Here is a 22,905-nt window from a genome sequence, read left to right as displayed (position 1 = left end):
AACAAAGTGTGCAGAGAATATATTTGAATTACTTAGAATGTCACTTAAAAATCATTATTGTCGGGGTGCCTGGGTGGCTCAGTCGGTTGAACGTCTGACTTCAGGTCAGGTCATGATCTCACGGTTCGTGAATTCAAGCCCCACGTCGGGCTTTGTGCTGACTGACGGCTCAGAACCTGGAGCCTGCTTCGGATTCTGTGTCTCCCTCTCTCTCTGTCCCTCCCCTGTTTGTGTTCTGTCTCCCTCTGTCTCTCAAAAATAAATAAAAAACATTAAAAACAAAATCATCGTCTCCAGACTGCTGTGGTTCTGCCACTTGGAAATTCACTTTCACTAAACCCGTAGGATCTTATTTTATACCAACAAAACAGCACTATATGAAAAACAGAAGTTTTGTACCTGAATTCAGCCAGGATAGCTGAGTAGGCAGATTTCATTTTTTAAAATCTATTCTAAAATGATTACAACTGCCATCTAGTGCCTAGCCCAGTGTTTAAATACACACACAGAGTTGAATAAATGAGTGATACAGGAACACAGCTAAACAGGCCTAAATGTTATTTTCTGATTGTACTAAATATAGTGATGGGAGACACTTGAGGACAGGAAAAATAAACTCTACATTTGCTTTATTAATTGGGACACGACACTGAATTAACATTTGGCTAGGAAAGCTCAATATAAATGAACCAGAAGTAACATATAAAACAAAGCACATCATTATATTTCAGTGGGAGCAAAACTCCTTTCTGTAAAGATTCCAAGAGAGGTTTCAAACTCTATGAACAGACTGAATAGTTTACAATTTCCAATTGTAAGAAACCTCCCAAATAGCAATATGCTGAATCTGAAATAAATGACCAATGACAGTAGAATTATGAACTTTATTTACTTGGCATTCCAAACAATGTCAGTAATGAGGGCTGCTGGGAGTAACTCAGCATCCAGACCCACATTTCACAAACGTGGCCCCAGGCAAGTTCTAAATAACTGTTGCCAGTTGTGCAGAGGAAAAGGTAGCTCATAAAATATCTGGCAGTGCAGGTTGGTGGGAGGGTTGATGTAGAGAGCTTAGGACTGGATGGATGGGATGATTTAGCCTAATATGTTTCTCAGAGAGGTTCTTTCTGAAGGATAACGTAGTAGATACCCTCAGCCATTTGTCTCTTTATCCTGGCTGGCAAAGCCTTAATGGTGTTCAGATATCCAGCCCTCACTAAAAGGCCATGTGCTGGGGAAAGGTGACTTCTTCCACTGCAGGTAAAAACGCAGGATAAATCCTGCCTAATTCCTCTGAGATAATCATGGCAATCCAATCTCATTTCAAGAGCCAGTGAATGGTTTGGCAATGGAAATATGTCATACTGGAGATACACAGTGGAGACCTGCTCAGAGGTCTTGTGATTTGCTGAAGAAGTCTGAAGGATAAAAATTTGTCAGAACCAACGGTAAAAGCCTGTGGGTGACCAGAAAATGTGCAGAAGAAACCATCTCACTCGGCTGCTCGTGATTTGTTCAGATAGCTCACTTTTATTACCCTTCTCATTCATTAGGATTCTTTGGCAACAAGCAAGAGAAATGAATTTGGACCAACTAAAGCAAAGGGAATTTATTAAAGGGATACAGGGATCTCACAAAACACAAGCAGGCTACATGATTAGATTTGGAACATACAGGAACTAGGAGGCCTCCAGAGGACAAGGAAGCAGGAAAACAGAATGATGTCATAGCAGGAACCTCCTATTAAGGCCCTGTGGTTTCATGAATAAACACCATTTATATAAAATCACTCACGTAATGTGAGTGCTTCCTATTCTAAGCAAAGGTATCATATTGCCTAAGTTTAGGTCACATGACCAACCCTGGGCCACATCTCAGAAGTGAAAGACAGGGCCCTTTCAGCTTACACAGAGGAAGAGAGGCAACTAGCTGTACTGATTTTACTGTTCCACCATAGTACATGTATTGTGTGGGTGTGTGTGTTTCAAAAAGAAAGTCTATCTAAGGAAACAGATATTCTACAAGGAAAGGAGAAGTACTGACCAGCCAAAAAAAAAAAAAAAAAGGAAAGAGAAACTTCCCAACATGATTAGAAAACCAGGCACAATTAGGTGTTTGAGTGCTAAACGAAATCAAACAAATATAGTCATAATTTTCCCAAGCTGGTACCACGTTAAGGATGGGGAGTAGCAAAGAAAAGAAGAAATTACCAATTTCTTGAAATAAAATAATGAAATAAAAATGATTTTTTTCTTTTTTATATATATATAATACATATATATAATACATATACATATGTATACATATACATGTATAATATATGTATACATATACATATATAATACATATATATAATACATATATATGTATATATTTTAATTTTATTTTTGAAATCTACATCCAAATTAGTTAGCATACAGTGCAACAATGATTTCAGGAGTAGATTCCTTAATGCCCCTTACCCATTTAGCCCATCTCCCCTCTCACTTTTTTCTTTTTTTTTAATGTTTTATTGTTTATTCTTGACAGGGACAGAGTATGAGTGGGGGAGGGGCAGCGAGAGGGAGACACAGAATCCGAATCAGGCTCCAGGCTCTGAGCTGTCAGCCCAGAGCCCGACGCGGGGCTCAAACTCACAAGCTGTTAGATCATGACCTGAGCTGAAGTCAGATGCTTAACTGACTGAGCCGCCCAGGCACCCTGAAATAAAAATGATTTTCAAAGATACTTTATAAGTTATGCAAGAAAGTTTGATAGCAACACTTTATCTAATATACTGAATTCACCTGATTCATGAATGGCCTCAAAATGGCAAAATTTTGAGTCACTTCAGATTGACTAGCTACAATTACCTCCAAAAAAAAGGAAAACTTATGGCTTCTGTGGCTATTCAAAAGAATATGCCATAGGCTTTCAAGATGATTCCAGAACTGGAATCCACCCAATGGAATTGTAACTGAATTAAGTGTACAACTTCCCAAGGTTACCATAGTAGGTCAAAGGGAACAACGCTTCTTATTTGGATGCATAACATCCAATGTCTTGACAAAAGATCAGAACACAAAACACTCCAATTCCACCTTGTTCTTGAACTAAAAGGCTTATAAATTCTACTTACAAAATAAAAGTAATAAATAATTAAAATTACTCTTTAATATGGAGAGTACAATAAACAAGTATCAAAGAAATTAAGAAAGAGTCCGCATTGCAGAGCACTTGAGAGACTCACATGGGTCTACCTTATGGTCCAACTAAACACAGAAGAGCTTTGAAACTGAAGAGTGTCTCTATCTTCCTTCCTCCTGCAAGTCCTAGAAAGAACTCAATGCTAACGACAGGCCTCTTCCTCAAATCTTGTCACATATCTCATGGATGATATTTTATTGTGTACTTGAAATGGGGCATTACATTCTTTAATGGTCCATGAGAGTTGGAAGTATGCTTCCTCACAGATTTCAAAGCAGCTGATGTACACAGCTCATCCAATGATACTTTCAACGACTGCTTTTCTCGTAGAAGTAAATGGTCAGGTACATTGGGTATAATATCCAATCTCAGAAACCTTTGGGTTTCTGGACACACTATAGCTTTGCTTACTTATACTTCAGGTCTGAGCTTCAGCATCTTTCTCTGTAATACTCTCCCAAAGGCTCCAAAGTTTAGGTTAACTGTGTTTCCTATACATAAAGTACCCAGTACCTTTATCACTGGATGAGGTATCACACTGCTTATTCTCTGCCTCCTCCTTTAAGGTAGAGATTTGTAGTCTTTGTATCATGGACTCCGCAGCCCCAGCACAAGTAGGTACCCTGCAAATACTTGTTGAATAAATGCATGAATAGTTCTTTATGAAAGTTAAACTCATGCTCATTCCCATGATCTTTTTTCCTTCTTATTTAGATACAAAGAGCATAGCAAGGATTTTAAGAACAGGCATTTAATTCACTTCTTCAGATGGACTTCTCCCACAGATGACTGTGACATTCACATTAATTTCAAGTCAATATCATCTTTTCGGGATATGGCCAGAGGATAACGGGCCACCCTATATTTTTAGTGACAAAAACAAGACATATGCTCAATCGATACTGTATGGTAGCTCCCACGGTGAGTCCACTCTGAGTCAGTAGGGCTTGACAGCCAGCACTAAATCTTTCCATGGGGTTCAGTTTCACTTGGCCTCCCCTAGCCCCAGGAGTTTTTATAACAGTACACATTTTCCACAGGTAATTAAGTAATGGAGAGTGAGTTGTTATACATGACATTTAATTTTCAGTAGTGGGGGAAGGTATGACAAGAGCTCCAGGCAAGATCATTAATCTCCTCGGATCCCCGCACTGCCAAATACAGCAATTCATTCTTTCTTGTATTAATATAGCTCTCCTCCTGTACTTAAGTTATAGTGCTTGTGTAGAGGGGATAATGTCAAACAGGAAAACCCACAGAACTGAAATGTGTGGTACATACTAAGAATTCGAGATTGTAAAATGCATCTGGACTATCCATTGTGGAATAATTTAGTATACCAGAGTCCCTGTGCGTCATAGGCACAAGTACATGATTACCAGATTGTCCAAAATCTAATTTGGGGGGAAAAAGGGAGGGAAGAGTGATTATGTAAGTCATGTATACATAGCAGCAGCAACTTGCTAATGTCACTAATGACTCACAGGCCTCTTGTGAATTAAAGGTCAATTAGTATATGAATAAATACAAGTGTTAAAAGAATACGACAAGGATGTGATCACACAAATGTGTATCACTATAGACTAAAGGCCCTAGTTAATTAAAATGTTGCCTGCAGCATATTTTAACAGCTTTCTGTGATTACTGCTAATCATACTCTGAAATCTGTGGCTAGTTCCCATTTTTAACTCAATTGTCAATAAATTTGGAAAAAAGTTGCTGAGGCATACAAGCCAAAAATTTCTCTATAATGGAAATGCACAGAGAATCAATAATTTAAACTAAGGAAGGCAATATTACCAAATAGAAGCACTACCTATAAAGAAATACAATTTATAAGCATCAGTTTTTAAAGTAACATTATATAGCAGAAGTTAGGCAGCTTAAAAGTATAATTGCACCTGTTGTGCTGAGGTGCTTTAAGTGCTAACTTCCTGAATTGATAGCAAATCAGTATTTAACTGCTTTAAGATTTGGTTCCCAAATAGGCACAACAAGGGTTCTCGTACCAATAGTCTAAAGGAGGTAACCTATAGGCAGAGGTTGAAAAATGTGGGGAGCCTGGGTGGCTCAGTCAGTTAAGTGTCCGACTTCCGCTCAGGTCATGATCTTGCGGTTTGTGAGTTCGAGCCCCGCGTCGGGCTCTGTGCTGACAGCTCAGAGCCTGGAGCCTGCTTCGGATTCTGTGCCTCCCCCTCTCTCTGCCCCTCCCATGTTCATGCTCTGTCTCTGTCTCTCAATAATAAATAAATGTTAAAAAAAGAAAAATGTATCTAATTGAGTGATGAACTAGATAATCAGCCTGAAGGAGACAGGATAGGTTGAGCAGCGTGTAAAATGCACAGGTTACCATATTTAAATAGGACACCAGTCCACCATTATACCCCCACTGGTGACATATGCAGTGGATGAGCAATAACATATATTTTTTTATTTCTTTAAGTGTTTTATATTCTGACACTGATATTATTCACCTCAGTAAAATCTATTATATTTTATTGACATGGGGATTAATTCACATTAATTAGATTTCTCTTTATACATTCTTTCATTAAATGGTACTCTTCTCCCTGTTAGAATATCAGGTCATCATTTCAAAGGAGGAGGAGGAGTGCCTGCCTGGCTCAGTTAGTGGAGCATGCAACTCTTAATGCTCTTGATGTCAGGGCCGTGAGTTCAAGTCCCACTAGGCATCGAGCTACTTAAAAAAATAAAATAAAAAAGGGAGAATAAGGGGAGAAGCAGCAGCAGACACAGGACTAAAAGAGATGTTTTAGGCAGGCTGTGTCCTTGTCTCTTATCCTAACCTTGATCAGAAATGGTTTTATATAGGGGTGCCTGGGTGGCTTAGTTGGTTGGGTGTCCTACTCTTGATTTTGGCTCAGGACATGATCCCAGGGTTGTGGGATCAAGCCCCATGTTGGGCTCCACGTTGAGCGTGGAGCCTGCTTAAGAATCTCTCTCCCCCCCTCCGTTCCTCTCTTCCACTCGTGCACACATTGTCCCCCCCCACCAAAAAAAGTTTTATATAATGATAGCTATATATATATATATATATATATATATATATATATATATATATAGTTATATAGCTATCTCTTCTAAGTGTTTTATCATTATGATGTTAATTAAAATTCTTAAATTGTGAATATGCTTCACTCGAAATAAATATTCCAGATTCTGGAATGATACAAAATATATATGAAGGAGTGGTTCATCTTTTCCTCCTCTTCCTTTATCCCTAACTTCTTTTTTTCTTCTTACTTCCTCCCCTTTTTCTGCCACCATCATCATCTTCATCACCATAGCAACAAACATTGCTGAGCCCATATTGCCAGGCAATTTATATATATTAAGACATTAGAAAAATCTATAAGCCAGCTATATTATCTACATACTGCAGATCAGGAAACTGACCAAACTCATATACTTGGGGTATTCTAGAGCTGGGTTTCAAGCCCAGACCAGGTGAATCAGGGATTCCTCTTTTTATCACTTATACTTATCATTCACGCTTGCTTTAGGAAAGAATTCGTCACTTTAGGTAAGACCTCTCTGTTAGATGAATAGTTCCTTCTCTTATGGAAATGGCAGCATTAATTAATAAAATGTTGGCACACAAATTATCAAATACATATCTATTGACTCAAACAAAAGGTTGTCAGCAGTGCATACATCTGTCTTGATTCAATTTAAACTAATTTTCCTTTACAGTCTCAAAGTGGATAGGACAATAGATTATTCAGAATCACGCCTACATCTTTTTTCTCTCTATTCAGAAAGGTAGAGACACTTGCCCCAACTTAGATTATTTGGGAAAGTACTGAAGAGAGGGACTTAAAAGTATGAGAAAGAAATTATTTTGTAAAATAATAAATTGATCTATATGTATCTTTTTTTCTGTTATCTTTAAATTCACAAAATCAGCCAAACTAACTTACTATGATTGTTACCTTTGGAGAATAAGTAATCTGGAATTGCTTAGAGGCAGCTGCAAGGAAACTTATTCAATAAAGCTTTTCGAATGTCGACAATGTGCTAGGCACTATAATTTAAGAAAGGTTCATAATTAGATTGCATGTTTTGAATGTACATTGATACTTCCAAATTGCTTAAAATCCCTTCCAGTAAATAAGTATTCCGTGACATCCTCAATCATGCTTACACCATTAATTCACTGAACAAATCATTTCTTTGATTCTGATCTCCTCTGAACAATCAAAATTGAAATCATCACACACTAAATTACCGGGGCTTTATTACTATGATTAAAATTCTCCTCAGCTTTCTCTTCTATCTTCTAAACAATTTCAAATCATGTAACCTTTCTTTTTTGAAAGAGGAGGATTCTATTTCCCAACTACTTAATTGCATTAGATGGTTTCCTTTGGATCCTATTCAATTATCTTTTTGCTCTCTTTAAAGTGGGATGACCCAGAATGGGTGATAAAAGTCCCACAGACGGTGAAGAGGTGATGGCGATGTTAATAACCATAATAGTTGCAGTAGTTGGTCAACATGTGCTGAGCACTAAGTGCAGACACCCGTGAGGGCTGTGTGTGCCTGCTTGTGGCATCCTCGCATGACTCTCCGCAAAGTGGTCAAGCCTACGTGGATGTCTGTAAATGGACACCTTCATCTCTGAGCGGCTGACCTTTCCTCAGGCCTGTTCATGTTTTCAGCCTCTAACTCCAATTTTGTAACCTCTGGCAACAGGAAGGGCAGAAAAACCCAAAAAGGAGACTGGTACCTCACATAAGACTTCAAGGTGAGTGAGCCAGAGGAAGGCTGGCGTAACACACAAAGACAGAAGAGAAGGAGAAAGGATTCGCCCTTCAGAAGCAAGACTAAAACCTGGAAACCCAGAAGTGTCGCTGAGTGGGAGAAAAGGGTACCAATGTATGATCTCTTCAGGAGCAAAACAGCAATAACACCCTGTGAGGCTGAAGTGATGGCATGGGAAGGAATATTTCAATCACCTACATTAGTGTCCATATCTGGGAACAAAACTACCCCTTAATCCCAGTGGTCCCTAGGAATGCATAGCTCTTACTGACAAATAACTAGTAATAGTAGGAAGAGGAATAATGATCATCAATGTCATAGAATGCCATTTAACACTCTTTCAGTCTTTACGTGAGAAAGTGTTCAACATTTCAGATTTTTGGCATGTCACAGTGAGTGAGGTAGGTGCTTTATTATTCCCATTTTATAGAGGATACCTGAGGCCCAGAAGGAAAAGAAACAGAGTGACAGTTAACATACAGGGTTAGCTGCGTCACTGAGTGATAATTCTGATTTATCAGTCATTTTGATCCAATAAAAGGAATCAAACATTCCATTGCTGATGAGGCAATAGTAAATACCACCAACGAGAATTCCCAATTCTGACTTACTTATGCCAAAAGGACTCAGTCAGGTAGTACGCAGGGTATGGGAAAATGTGGAACCCCAAACACACCACATGACTCTAGACACCAGAGTTCACATCTGCTCCCCTTGGGATTTCTCACCAGCATTTGATATATACATTTTTTAAGTTCAAAAAGAGAGACAGTGAGAGCATGAGTGTGGGTGGGGCAGAGAGAGAGAGAGAGAGAGAGAAAACGCCCCAAGTAGGCTCCATGCTGTCAGCACAGAGCCCGATGTAGGACTCGATCTCATAAAATGCGAGATTATGACCTGAGTCAATATCAAGAGTTGGAGGCTTAACTGAGAGCTACCCAGGCACCCCACACCAGCACTCTTAATATGAAGCTCCTAAAATGTTTCTGGGTTCTGTTTTCCTGCGTATTCTTTGATGAAGACATTAATGAGTCAGCAAATGTACCACATGATGGTGACAGGGGGAAGGGAAGTTAGAAGACTCTATTATATTTATAGAGCGGATAACCAGCTCCAGGAAAGGAAGAAAATTTAAAAACTAAAATACAAATACTAGCCTCAACTACCAGTTCTATCATATGAAATGTAAATAACAAGAAAGCCTCATAATTGAAACAATCCAAATGTTCCTTAAAGTGACAGTTAAAAAAGGAAAATCTATTTTTAGGATATGGTGATTTTGTTAGACAAACCAAAGATAAAACATAGTCTTAGAAAATAATAACACCTCCAGAAGAAATCTTAGATTTTTTAAGAGATACTAATTTTAGAAAACCAGATGTATGCGTGTGTGTGCGTATCTTACCTGATGAAAACCAGCTTGACTTTTGATGGGGCAGTCTTAATAATGGCAGATGCATTTTGGTGGCTTCTTCCATACAGGATCTGATTGTTTATCTAATGGGGAAAAAATAAAATGCACTTGTAAAAATGCAATATGTTTGGTTTGTATAAAAATATACATGTATATATTTATACATTTATACAAATATATGTGTATATACTTGGAATTAAACAATGAAGTCCATTCATGTTTAAGTGGATCCATGTAGGGCTCTTTAATGCTAAAAAATCTTAATATTGTTTGTAGTATGGATTAAAATACTAATTCCAAATAGCTATTAAAATCTCTTAAATTCAGTTTTGAATGCAGCTAATAAAGAGCATAGTCCTTGAACCTTTTGCTAAACTTCAAGAGAGCAGTAGTTGAGCTAAATGTAAAAACTTTATGACAGATATATTTCCTACAGCCTTTCCAGATTTCTAAAAAATGTAGAAAACAGACTAAACTGTGGTATTCACCAGACCTCTGGAGGGCCCATTAAACACGATTCTGTAAATGTGTCAAGGTTATTACATAGCATAAATTTTGTTACTCCAGAGGAGGTAAATATTCTATCCCCATTTTAAATCAAATTTTAGATCAATTGCATGGAAACATTTTACTATACACAATCAATGAGCCATCTGCTCTTATCCAAGATATGGTGGAATTTCAACTTGATTGAGTTCGCCTAAATATGCTCTAAAAACATTGACATTCTAAATTTTTTTACTCCAGATTTTTCCAGTGATAAACTATGATGATAGTCATAATCAATCTTTTATTTCATCCAATTGATAATAGCTCACACAGTTTTGGCTTTTCTCCTCGTCTCTTTAATAACTAGTTAATGATCTATACTGTCCCAATTTAACGGAGGCCTTGAAACTGTCTATTTAAGAGACAGTACAATATACTATATAAGGAATAGAAAATAGGGATTTCAGTTTTTTGTAATTAGCATTGGTCTGTCCTTGAGGCCTCTGAAATTTTGTGTTCGAAGACATACCTGGAAAAGGTTTTTGTCATAGCAGTTATATGAGAAAGTGTATGGAAATGAACAGAGGAGGGAGCTGTCTGAAATGAAGCTCATCCATCATCTTGAAGTGGTAACGTGGGGATGTACATCAAAGTCTGTTGCAGAGACTAAACTGAAACTACCTTCTCACTATGTCCCTCATTCTATCAGCTTTTATTCTTTACCAAGATAACCTCCCAGAAACCCACTGATCTCCACACTATTTCTCTGTGCCTCAGTTTCCTCTTCTTTAAAAGGAATTTAAGCACTTGCTTCATAAAACTGTTGTGAGAATTACATGAGATAATGCCTTTAAATTTTATTTATAATCATCTTTTTTTAATGTTTACTTATTTATTTTGAGAGAGCACACATGCAAGTGAGAGGGGAGGGGCAGAGAGAGAGAGAGAGGGAGGGAGGGGGAGAACCCCAAGCAGGCTCTGCGTTATCAGCGCATGAACTGTGAGATCATGACCTGAGCTGAAATCAAGAGCTGGTTGCTTAACCGACTTCATTTATAATAATCTTAATACCAAAAATTATTTTGGGGGTGTTCAAAATTACTCATCTTTTCTGTTAAGGTTTTTATCTTTTTTAATAACATGTATTTAAAAATGTGTCCATCCTCTGTATGATACTATAATGATGGACACATACCATTATACATTTGTCCAATCCTACAGAATGTACACCACCAAGAGTGAACCCCAATGTAAACTATGCACTGGGAGATGATGATGTGTCAATGCAGGTACATCAACAATAACACATGTACCACTCTGGAGAGGGACGTTGGTAGTCTAAAAGGGACATATGGGAAATCTCTGTACCTTCCTCTCAATTTTGCTGTTCTAAAAAAATGTATATGTATATGTGTGTGTGTATGTGTGTGTGTGTGTATTGAAGCGCCCACCGTTTAAATTATAGGTTTTCTCCTAATGTTTTCATAGTTTTATTTTTCTTATATTTACATTGTACTACCTAACTCATTATAAGGGGGAAAAATGGTTAAGTCATGTAATGATAGAGTCATGTGAAAAAGAATAATGACATAGGAAATGTCCAACTGTGCTAACCTGGTTACAAAACAGTATGTCTGCCATGATCGCTTTTTTTTGCAAACCGTATTTCTCAATCTCTTCCATTTACAATGAACAACAAATACGGATCTTTTAAATCACAACTCAAAAATGAGATGACATGTGGAATATGCGTGACTCAAAGTCTGGCATTCAGGTAATTATTTGCGAATGTCTTCCCCACCGTGTCTGGCCTCTGCTTTCAGAAAGCAGACCTATCAAATCTTCCCGTCTTTGAATCCTGTGGCACTACATTTAAAAATGTTCTCTTGTCGCGCTTACGCCTCACCTGACACGGTCAAGCCAATCCTTGTCAGGTGATAAGCATCAGTGCAGGCACCTGGCATTTACTAAACTGGGCAAAACTTGTTGAGGGCAGGAACCATGTCCTCCACTTGGTGTTTGCCAGCCTGCCACGCGTAGCCTGCACACAGCGGTGCTCGGCGAGACATCCAAAATTGCAGAGCCCTGAATGCAAATGGCTCTTTCATTAATCAACTGCTACTATGCTTTCTCTGAGGTGGGCTCCAGTCTTCAAAGGGATTTTTTTTTTCTTTTTAAAGTCTTTTTTATTAGCAAAAGCTTGAACATACAGAAAATTGAGCTGTTTCATCTTTATGGAGATGCCTGCTTTTTAGCTGTGATCTTCCATTTTGATAGGATAAAATGTATGGTACTGTTATTCTAAGAGGGAAAAATTACAGCCCAAATGAAGAAAGCAGGTCATTAATTTTAATTTATCTAAGAGTAAATCTACAGTTATGTCTTCATGGTGCTGTTTGTGAATATTCAGAGGCTCTGGCTGTAGAAAGGCGGAACAGCTTGCTTGCTGTGGATGTTTTTTCCAGTGCCAACAACTGTGCCATTTACTGTTATGGTAGCTGCTCCTGCCAGTGTTTGGAGGCCTCTGGAGAAACTCAGTTCTGCAGTGCAAGACCAGGAACAGAATAAGAAACTCAACACAGAGTGAAACCTGATTTAACAGGATTATGTCAAAAAGGAAAATGCAGATCTCTGGCTTTAAAAATCTAAGACAAAGTCTCTCTTCTGACTTCAGAAATACGTTAGTAGCCTGTGAGTTCTAAGACAGGAAGGGCTCTTTTGTGTTTTCTTGGATCTTATTTAATATACAACAATTTCACTACTTAAATGAAAGGCACATACAGCTTCCAACTGCATAAGCAGTTTTTGTATTTCTTCATCACTAAAGGAAACACACGCCAGAGAAAATTCAGTAAGTAATTAGAAAGAATATGATGCATTTTATGCACAATTAACTTTAGACTGTCACTTATTCTATTTCTGAGAAGCTGCTGTTCTCTGAGGGCACTATTCTTTAAACAACAGATGTAGGGCATCTTCTAAGTATAGCACAGGCTAAAAAGAAAGCACTTTATACCTCCTGGAAGTCTTTCAGGTCAATTCTAATTAATAACAGCTATCATTTATCTGTACCAAACATTATCCTAAGCTCTTTAGGCACACTATCTCATTTAAATCTCAGAGCAACTGGGGTATTATGTACTTTCATCAGATGATGATAATCCTAAAGCACACCTAGAGGTCACATCTGTATGGTGCACATAAAAATCAGATGATTTTGAAAGTCATCTTTATAAAGATGTCTGTTAAATAAACTCTGAGTGGGAACAGGAGGATGTGGTGACCTACCATCGTAGGTCATAGAGCTTTGAGATACAGAAGTCGGAATCAAAGCATCTTACCACAATGTACAGAGGAAATGCCTGAGAGTTGACTGCTAGGCTTTTCAAGTCTGAAATGCAATGTGGAGTCCCCTAAGACTGTACTTCTCTTCGTGCAAGCAAACTGCAACTTGAACAATATTATATACTTACTACCCTTTTTTTCATTGTACAGATACTGTATAGATTGATCCCCATTTTAATTTTTTCTGACTCATGCCAAAGGAAGACAATTAAAATATTTCATTTTGGGGCAAATACTGCTCCCATTCTTTTAGAATATGAGTGATCATTCAGATTATCAAGAAGTTAGAAAAAATATTATCATTTCCTATTTACTTCCAGTAAACTGAGGCGGTAGAGAAGTGCCTTTCCCAAAGTTTCTCCTTTTGAAGGTGACTCAATGATACAGAAAAAGAGTAATAAATTATTTAGATATGTCCTTATTTTTGTTATTATTCTTACTGGTGGGAAGAACCATCCTAAGTTCTGATTTAGTGTTCCCATTACACCTAAATTATCTTTTTATTATCTTAATAGCTGAGATCTAGAACTCTTCCACTCAAGAATAACCATATATCCTACTTCTGGGACAGTCCAGTTTATGCATGTTGAGTGACACTCGTAACGATCCTCCACATCTTTTCTGAGCTTCTGCGAGGTGGCCATATTCTGCCACATGGATGAAGGAGCAGGAAAAGCCATCACTTCCTGAGGTCCCCAGGCAACCCAATCTCCAGGTTCTGGGATGGACACCCATACTATTACAATAAGTTCTCCCCTTTTTGGTTAAATCACCTTGAACTAATTTCTGTTCTTTCCCATCAAAAAAGTCTCCACCAATACAGTATCTGGGGCCCCTATTTCTAAATACTAACTTATACATTCAAGTGATATACCTCTTTTTATCTCCTAGTCTTATGCTCTCTCAGACACATAGTAATTTATCCTGGCATTCAAAAAGAAAAGAAAGTAGACAAAGGAAAAAGGCTTTCTGACCCAAGGAGATTTCTATGCTCTTGAGTTACAATTCTGATTTTCTTATCTGTTTGGTTTCCTCTTCTGAATAGGGCTTTCTGAGACCTCCACATGGTCAGTAACTTCGATCTCAAGCTCAGGGGGTCCCGGTCCCAGAAAGACACTGATATTTTATCATGGGTAAATTAACTCATCTTTTCCTAAATTCTTAATTTCTAGTTCAATGAGAACAGGGGCAAATGATAGCAGCCCTAGATACTGAAGACAATAGCCTTAAATAAGAAACATCTGTTTTTATAAAACTCAGAAGTCATATTATAACGGGTTTTCAATGGGATTTATATTTCCCTTCATAAATTGGTTTCTGCTACTGCAGTGGAGAAGGAAAAAAAAACCCAGAAAGCACTCTTTTGAGGTAAACTCTCTATATTTTGGTATCAAAGATTGGATATTTAATTGCATTATTTTACAGTTTGTAGAAGAAGTAGAATTAGGGTTAATACAGCAAGATTCAGCAAAAGTAAATGAATGTAAATCCTTTTGTTATACTACGTAAACTTTCACTTAAGAGGTCTTTAATGAGATTTATTTTACTAAAATTAATTATTCAAAAATATCACTCAATTTTCCATAGTTCAACTGAACATGAATATAAATTTATGCTGGAGAGCAACTCAATTAAATCTATTCAAAAAACTTACCAAATTGGAAGTCAAAGTTAATTAACTTAAGCTGGGATTAAAGATATTAATTATAAAAAACTAAAATTTAGTTCAAGCAACAGATTTGCCTGAGGTTTGAATACCATGTTATAGTATAATACCCAACAACACCACCTTTGCTCATACTTTTATTGAAGTAGAGGGATTTATTCTGAACAGTTGAAAATTATTATTAAAAAACTGAGCTAGGAGCTTCTGTGCATCCCAAAGAGGAATTGGGGCCTGGCGTCCCCTCCTTGCCCTGGTCCAGGCCCCGCCCCACCCCACCTTATTTCTCCTGGTGGAGATGGGCTCAGCCAAGAGCTCCCCGGTCATTCTGGCTTGGTTTCCACAGCACAACAAGCTTCTGGCCCGAGTGGCGGACCCGCGTTCACCTAGTGCCGTCATCCTGCGCACTCCCATCCAGATGGAGAGTTCTCTACAGCCAACCCTACCAGCAGGAGAGCAGTTGGAGGGTCCTAATGAGGCCCAAGACTCAGATCCCCACTCTCCTACCCTTGGCATTGCACGGACACCTATGAAGACTGGCAGTGGAGACCCCCAAGCCCACTGGTGAAACAGCTGAATGAAGTCTTTGAGACAGAAGCCTCCAAATCGAATCTTCCCCCAGAGCCTGTTCTGCCCCTAGAGGCAACTTCACCTTCTGAATTGGACTTGCCTCTGGCCACCCAGTTTTCCCTTGAGGACTGGATGCCACTCTGGAGCAAGACTGAGCTCCCCTCAAGCAGGTGTCCTCCAAGGAGGAAGCAGGACAGCCCTCACAACCCCCCATGGCCTGCCAGGGTTCAGACAAGCCCTTAAGAGACCCTGAGACTCCCTGATCTTCAGGTTCTAAGCACAATAGACAGAAAGGAAATGGCAAGGTACTAGGGAGATCTCCCCTCACCATCCTACAGGATGACAACTCCCCCAGAACTCTGACACCACGACAGGGTAAGCAGCCTCCTCCCCTCAGTGAAAATGCTAGAGCACTAAAGGAAGGGGCCATTCTGAGAACTGGACGACTTCTGGAAGCCGGAGGCCGAGTGTGGGAGCAGGGCCAGGACCAGGACAAGGAAAATCAGCACTTTCCAAACTTGGTGGAGAACTAGGCCGTGTGTGGCCCCAGCGCCGGGTTCACCAGAGGCCTGGTGATGTTGTGTCCTCACAGCCCTTCTTTCCCTGGGAGACAGGAAAGGCTCGTTGTCTTCAGCTCCCCCTAAACTACCAACTCGAGGACTGAGCACTTTCTTAGCCTTTATTTGTGTCTCGTGTGTTTCTTGTATATTAAAGGAAGTGATTAAAAAAAAAACCAAAACACGGAGCTAGAGTTCAGGTAACTGGAACTCCTGATAATGAAAACTGACTCCTTCTCCCTACTTTACTTTTAAATATACTCTATTGCTTATATTTCATGACACTGGAATCTATAGGTTAACTTTTTCCTTTAATAAACTCTTTTACTGAGTATAACACACATGTAGGAAAAAACAGTAAGTATAATTGATGAGACTTTTTATAGGTTAATTTTTAATCTAATAATTTCACTGCTAAAAGTTTATCCTAAAAAGATTAAAAATCTGGGAGTCAAAATGTCTATGATGGCTATACTTATAATAGAGAAAAAAATGAAAAAACTATACACTCATCAACAAAAGTTTTATTATATTTTCTATCGTTACGTTGATAAATGGAAAACTGTGTCATTAAAAGGAAGTGAAGAAGGATGGCACAGACCTAGATCCACTGCCATAAGAAGATAAAATTGGGGGCACCTGGGTGGCTCAGTCGGTTAAACATCTGACTCTTGATATCGGCTCAGGTCATGATCCTGCGGTTATGAGATTGAGTCCCGCGTCAGCTCCACAATGAGTGTGGAGTCTGACATTCTCTCTCTCCCTCTCTCTCTCTGCCCCTTCTCTGCTTTTGCTCTCTCTCTCTCTCTCAAAATAAATAAATATTTTAAAAAAGATAAAATTACTGAGTGAAAAAAGTAAATGACAAAATACGTTATCTATCACATTATTTTCATTTATGTAAAAGTTCTGAGTCTAAAAAAAGCTCCGTGAGTATATACTAAATGTCAACAATGATGATATCTCTGATTGGTGGGATTTGAGGTGATTTCCAGTTTGTTTCTGTATATTGATATTTTATTACTACTTTGTAATAATACCATTTAATAAATGCTTACAACACACAAGGCACATGCATATACACACATCTTAAATACATTATTTCACTTAAGTCTCACACAAATCAGTAGAGGAATACATTATCATCTAATTATACAGATGGAGAAAGTGAAATATATTAAGTTTAAGGAATTTAACCAATATAACAGATCTATAGCCAGTAATTATAGCCAAATCTGTTTGAGTCCAAAAGCCTGTCTTGTTAACCTAAGTAACTCATTTTTAATCCTGTGAAATTTTAAATCCAATTAATAGGGCCTCATAAACAGAAACGCCAGACCAAGAAATATTCCAATAAAAGTATATTAGATATACGTTATATCCATCCATTTACTCATTTATTCAACTGTCGTAGTGTAAGTGATGAGGATAGAGGAATTTTCATTGCCATCATTACCACAGCTATCATGTATTGAGCACCAGCTTTGTTCCAGGTACCAGATCCTCTGAAAATTACTTTATAGGAATTATTTTATTCAGTCAGATATGGTCCCTGCACTCGAGCAGCTGGTACTCCGGTAAGTTAACAGTCTTGGAAACAAAAATCTGCAATTGGCATTGGCATAATGAATGTAGGCATAAAGCAAGAAGTGACTGTCTCTTCTTGGAGATGGGTGGGTTGGTCTTGAGCAGACAGAAACTTAGCAGGCACAGGGGGAAGTAAGCAGCAGGAAGAGCACCAGGGCCAGGGAAAAAACTGCAGGTCTTAGTTTCTAGGAAACACAGATACTTTAGTATAGCTTTTGGGGTAGTGGTATTATAGAAGTAAACAGGTCCTGTTCAAAGACGACCTTGTAGAATACTTTCCCTTTCCAAAAATTTTGGGCACTAGCCTCCATGAAGAATGATCCTCACTTTCCAAACCACCATTTCAGGTTTGCACATGGGAGAAGGAAAGAGAGAGGTACCAAGGCTAGCGATGGAACAGGGAAAGTGACGGAAACTCACATGAAAACAATTTCACTGTAATGAAAAAGTATTTCCGAAGAAAACTGTCACATTAATTTTTTTCTCAAAAAGACAAAATAATACACATCAAGCTCCAATAATTTAATACTTTGGGTAAAGGAGCAGGTTTTAAGGACTCAGTTTAATGATGCAGTGCTGAAATGAGGTAGGCAACGTCACTGTAATCTATTTCTTGTGAAGTACAATGTTCCCAAAGGAATACAGCCATTTAAAAGGCTTAAGCATGAGATTTATTTTCTCTCAAACAAATCTAATGAAACTGGAACACCTTCTAAAGGCAAAGTAATAGTAATACGTAGCTCACATCTCCCTAAATTTGATATATTCAGAAAACAGCATGTTCTTTTATTTTTTAAAGCTTATTTATTTTGAGAAAGAGCGCAAGTCAGGGAGAGGCAGAGAGAATCACAAGCAGGCTCCGCACTGCCAGCACACAGTCCGATGTGGGGCTTGAACCCACGAACTGTGAGATCATGACCTGAGCTGAAGTTGGAAGCTCAACTGACTGAGCCACTCAGGTGTCCCAAAACAGGTTGTTCTTTTGAATCCTAAACCTTGACAATTCTGAAAAATATTGACTTCAAGGAAGTGAGCAGAGAAATACGTTTATGTGCTGCTCTGATTTTCAGTGTTTCTGTGGAAGTTGCCCCAATTGCTACAGGTTGGTTCACTTGACCAAAATAGGAAGGAATATGTAAATGGAGGCAGAAGTATAATCTCTCTTCTTAACAGCTCATTAATATTGCAAAGGAATCATGTTTCCCTAGGAGGCTGAGGCATTACAACCTACCTGTATTAGTGGTGTTGTTAGTCACAGAAGCAAACAGACTCAGGTGACCACTGACCTAGAATTCCTTCTTCCAAGAATTGGTACACACTATGAATCAAGACTAGTAATGGTCAGCTTAACGTTTACTTCTTTCATATGATGAGCTACTTAGAGCTCTACTCCAATTCCCTCTGTTTTTAGACTTTTTCTCTTTTGCCTTCAAAATATTTTCCTAGATGCTCCCACAGATGTAGCCACAAACCCAGTGAATCATCAAAGGACTTCATCGAAGTTCCTAACTTCCCTCCTCCCAACTCCAGCTTCTCTTTTAAAAACATTTTTTTTTTTTTGACACAAATTTTGTCAGCGAACCAGTCCTATAGCCTGTAGAGTCAGGATTAGATCATGTGTATTTGATAGCTTTGAAAGCATATTTCACAGACAGTCTGGCACTGTCACACTGCTCTGCATGACAGGTCGGCAAGGCAGATGCTCTGGTATTTCTGTAACAAGGACACTGAGACTCAAACTCAGGGACTTGTATAGGGTTCTAGGTAAGACACCTGCAGAACCAGAATCCAAGCTCACATGTCCTGATCCCAGAGCCTCTTTCCAGCAGGTCTGAGGCTGGAATGGGTGGCATGCTATGGGACTCCTGCTACTTTGCTAAAGACTTGTCCTAATCACCCATAGCCCAACTACCTTCCTCCCTCTCCAAAATAATTTCCCAGCACCCAGTTCTCATTCTAAAGTGGTGAAGGCAGATAAAAATCCAAGTATCGACTTTAAAAACTGCCTCACCAGAGTATAGTCCTATTCTTTCGGTCACTTCCTCATGTGTATATGTATGATATATAAGTAAAGAATTTTTATTCAATTTAAAAAACTGCATCTGGGGCACCTGGGTGGCTCAATTGGTTAAGCGGCCGACTTCAGCTCGGGTCATGACCTCACGGTTCGTGAGTTCGAGCACTGCGTCGGGCTCTGTGCTGACAGCTCAGAGCCTGGAGCCTACTTCAGATTCTATGTCTCCCTCTCTCTGCCCCTCCCCCACTAGCACTCTGTCTCTCTGTCTCTCTCTCAAAAGTAAATAAACAACACCAAAAAAATCTTTAAAAAAAAAACCCCTGCATCTGGCAGGTTGGCTATGGTCTGATTACATCTAGTGTTTGCTAGATTTGGCGGGTGGGAAACAACTTCTTTTACAAGCTGTTAGAGGAGCAGAAATTTTGTGTAACACCGAAGAAAGATAATTTGATATTTTCTATGCCACATATTCAAACAATTGCACAAAGACATATACAGCAGTATGTTATAGTATTATTTGTACTGACATCTAAATAATATAGATCATAAATGACATATCATTCAGTAAAAAAGGTATGCGAATTATGATTCTGTTTGTGTACATTAATTAACTTTAAAATCTGTTTGCACAATGTATGTGACTGTGCATGAGATCAAGAGGAAAGATGATAAGTTGACAGGGGTTACTTCTAGAGGAGTAGTATTACAAAGGTAAAAGAGGGAAGATGATTACTTTTACCTAAACCATTATAATTTTTTATGATTACATGTTATTTTAAAAACATATAAAAAAGCATAATCTGTAAGTTAGAAAGACAAAAGTAGCAATAAGAAGTAACACCTTTATGACAACTTAGTATGTTAGGGAATCAATTAGAATTAAAATCTATTTGCTAACCTAATACTTTTGAGTCACAGTCAGAAACATAAGTAAGGATGGGAAATAAAATTTAGAGTCAAAATAATTTTAAATTATATTTAAATATTGTGCAAAACTTTGAGCCTTCAGCTCAAAAATCACCTTCTTTTCCTGCCCTAATTTTTCCAGTCACAGCCCCTATGTTAGGTCAATCCTATTCTCTTGGCATTTAAAAGGGACAGTATGGAGACAGAGCCTCAAGTTGAAGGGCAGGAAGTACTACGGACCATTTGCCTTTGCTTTTTATGGATTCCAGGGCACATCTTATGCCCTTCTATGACAGGAGCAAAAATTCACATCTAGACTCCTAATAAGATTTGTTATATACTGACTAGTTAAAAGTACACCTAGGCTCCACCTTTGGAGGTTATCCTCTAAGAGGATGGGGTGAAGGGTTGTTATTTAGGCAAACCTTTCCTATGAGTCTGATACACAAACTTGGTTGAGAGCAACTTATATAGCTAAAGAGATTTGTTTGGTAAACATTTTTGAGAAAGGATTTGCAGTTTCACGTTCCCCAGAATAGAGATCAGAAATTCGTTAGGCTAAATTAATATGCTGAAGTTTGAGGAGCAAACATTTAGATCACAGATTCAGACAACATTAAGTCTGAAAGATTTGTTTTTAATTTATTGAGAGAGAGAGAGACAGAGAGAGAATGCACACGCCTGTACAAGGAAGAGGAGGGACAGAGGGAGAGGGAAGGAGAGAATCCCAAGCAGGCTCCTCACTGATGCAGGGCTTGATCCCATAAACTGTGAGATCATGACCTGAGCTGAAATCAAGAGTTGGATGCTCAACCGAGAGAGCCACTCAGGAGCCCCAAGTTTGAAAGATTTTTAGAGATATTATTGACCATTCTTCTATCTTACAGTTAAGAGATGGCAACAGAGATTAAAGGATTTATCTGAGAAAAACAGTTAGTTAAAAATAGAACTGGTGGGGCGCCTGGGTGGCGCAGTCGGTTAAGTGTCCGACTTCAGCCAGGTCACGATCTCGCGGTCCGTGAGTTCGAGCCCCACGTCAGGCTCTGGGCTGATGGCTCAGAACCTGGACCCTGTTTCCGATTCTGTGTCTCCCTCTCTCTCTGCCCCTCCCCCGTTCATGCTCTGTCTCTCTCTGTCCCAAAAATAAATAAACGTTGAAAAAAAAATTAAAAAAAAAAAAATAGAACTGGTATTACAAGCCATCTCTCTTATAAAAATAGTACTGTTAACAAATAATAGCTAGTATACTTGTTTTTCCATTCTGTCATCTTCACCTTTGAATTTCAAGTCAATTACCTAAAGTTAAGAAGCATTTAAACAATGTATATAAAGAAGAGATATCTGATTTTTATTTAGGGCAGTAAGAAAAATAATGTCATGAACTTATGCTAAAACAACTGGGCTAGGTCTTTAAAACATCTATGCAAGTATACTGAATAAAATACATGGGCAAAAGAATAGAATGATGGAAATACTCATCTGTATTGAGGACTTATTTAAGTAGTTCAATATAGTTGGATCAGAACAGTGAAGCAGTGGCAGAGGCTGGAAAGGAAGGTTAAAGATATCTCCTGAGGGGTGCCTGGGTGGCTCAGTCAGTTAAGTGTCCGACTTCAGCTCAGGTCATGATCTCATAGTTTGTGAGTCCAAGCCCCGTGTCAGGCTCTGTGCTGACAGCTTAGAGCTTGGAGCCTGCTTCGGATTGTCTCCCTCTCTCCCTGCCCCTCCCCTACTCATGTGTTCGCTCAGACGTGGACGGACTCTCTCAAAAATAAATCAACATTATTAAAAAAACATAAAAAAGAACATTAAAAAAAAAGAGACAGGGTGTGCATGGGGCAGGGGCAGGGGCAGAGACAGAGGGAGACACAGAGTCTGAAGCAGGCTCCAGGTTCCTAGCTGTCAGCACAGAACCTGACGTGGGGCTCGAAATCATGAACCGTGAGATCATGACCTGAGCTGAAGTTGAATGCTTAACTGACTGAGCCACCCAGGCATCCCCCACCCCTCCACCCACCAAAAACAAAGATATCTCTTGAATGATTTTGAATATTATGATAAAGAGTTTGAACAATGCCATTAGTCAGTGTCTTTTTGTGTGATACTTAAATTTCATTTAAAAACATATATAGATAACCTAAGCAGGTGCATACAAAGCATTTGACAAAATATAATGTCAGATTGTAATTTAAATGGAAAACCCTCTTATCAAATTAGAAATGGAAAGGAATTTCCTTGGCTTATGAAAAACCTACATACAGCTAAGGTCTTATTTAATCATCCGACACCAAATGGCTTCTGAGACTAGGGGCACAAAAGAGAGAGAGAACAGAAGGTGAGAGAAGGAAGGAGGATAAGGTCATAATGATTGAAAAGGAAGAAATAA

At 38.6% G+C, this 22,905-nt stretch overlaps 1 protein-coding gene and 1 pseudogene across 6 annotated transcripts in view; one reads left to right on the top strand and one right to left on the bottom strand.

Moving 5' to 3' along the window:
* The window catches only part of PATJ (PATJ crumbs cell polarity complex component), a 367,672-nt gene that overhangs the window by 117,879 nt on the left and 226,888 nt on the right, over positions 1 to 22,905 (bottom strand). For all 6 annotated transcript variants that reach the window (XM_086717156.1, XM_086717157.1, XM_086717152.1 and 3 more), the window contains one exon: positions 9,377 to 9,468. In XM_086717156.1, coding sequence (XP_086573282.1) covers positions 9,377 to 9,468 — 92 coding nt within the window. The remainder of the gene's footprint in view (positions 1 to 9,376; positions 9,469 to 22,905) is intronic.
* Positions 15,169 to 16,050, top strand: LOC112868734 (cell division cycle-associated protein 3 pseudogene; annotated as a pseudogene).

The sequence above is a fragment of the Puma concolor genome, chromosome C1 (genome assembly GCF_028749965.1).
Source record: "Puma concolor isolate L17-30 chromosome C1, mPumCon1.1.hap2, whole genome shotgun sequence".
Classification (NCBI taxonomy): Eukaryota; Metazoa; Chordata; class Mammalia; order Carnivora; family Felidae; genus Puma; species Puma concolor.
The sequence above is the reverse complement of the archived record's forward strand: the minus strand, read 5'-3'. Positions and strand labels throughout refer to the sequence as shown.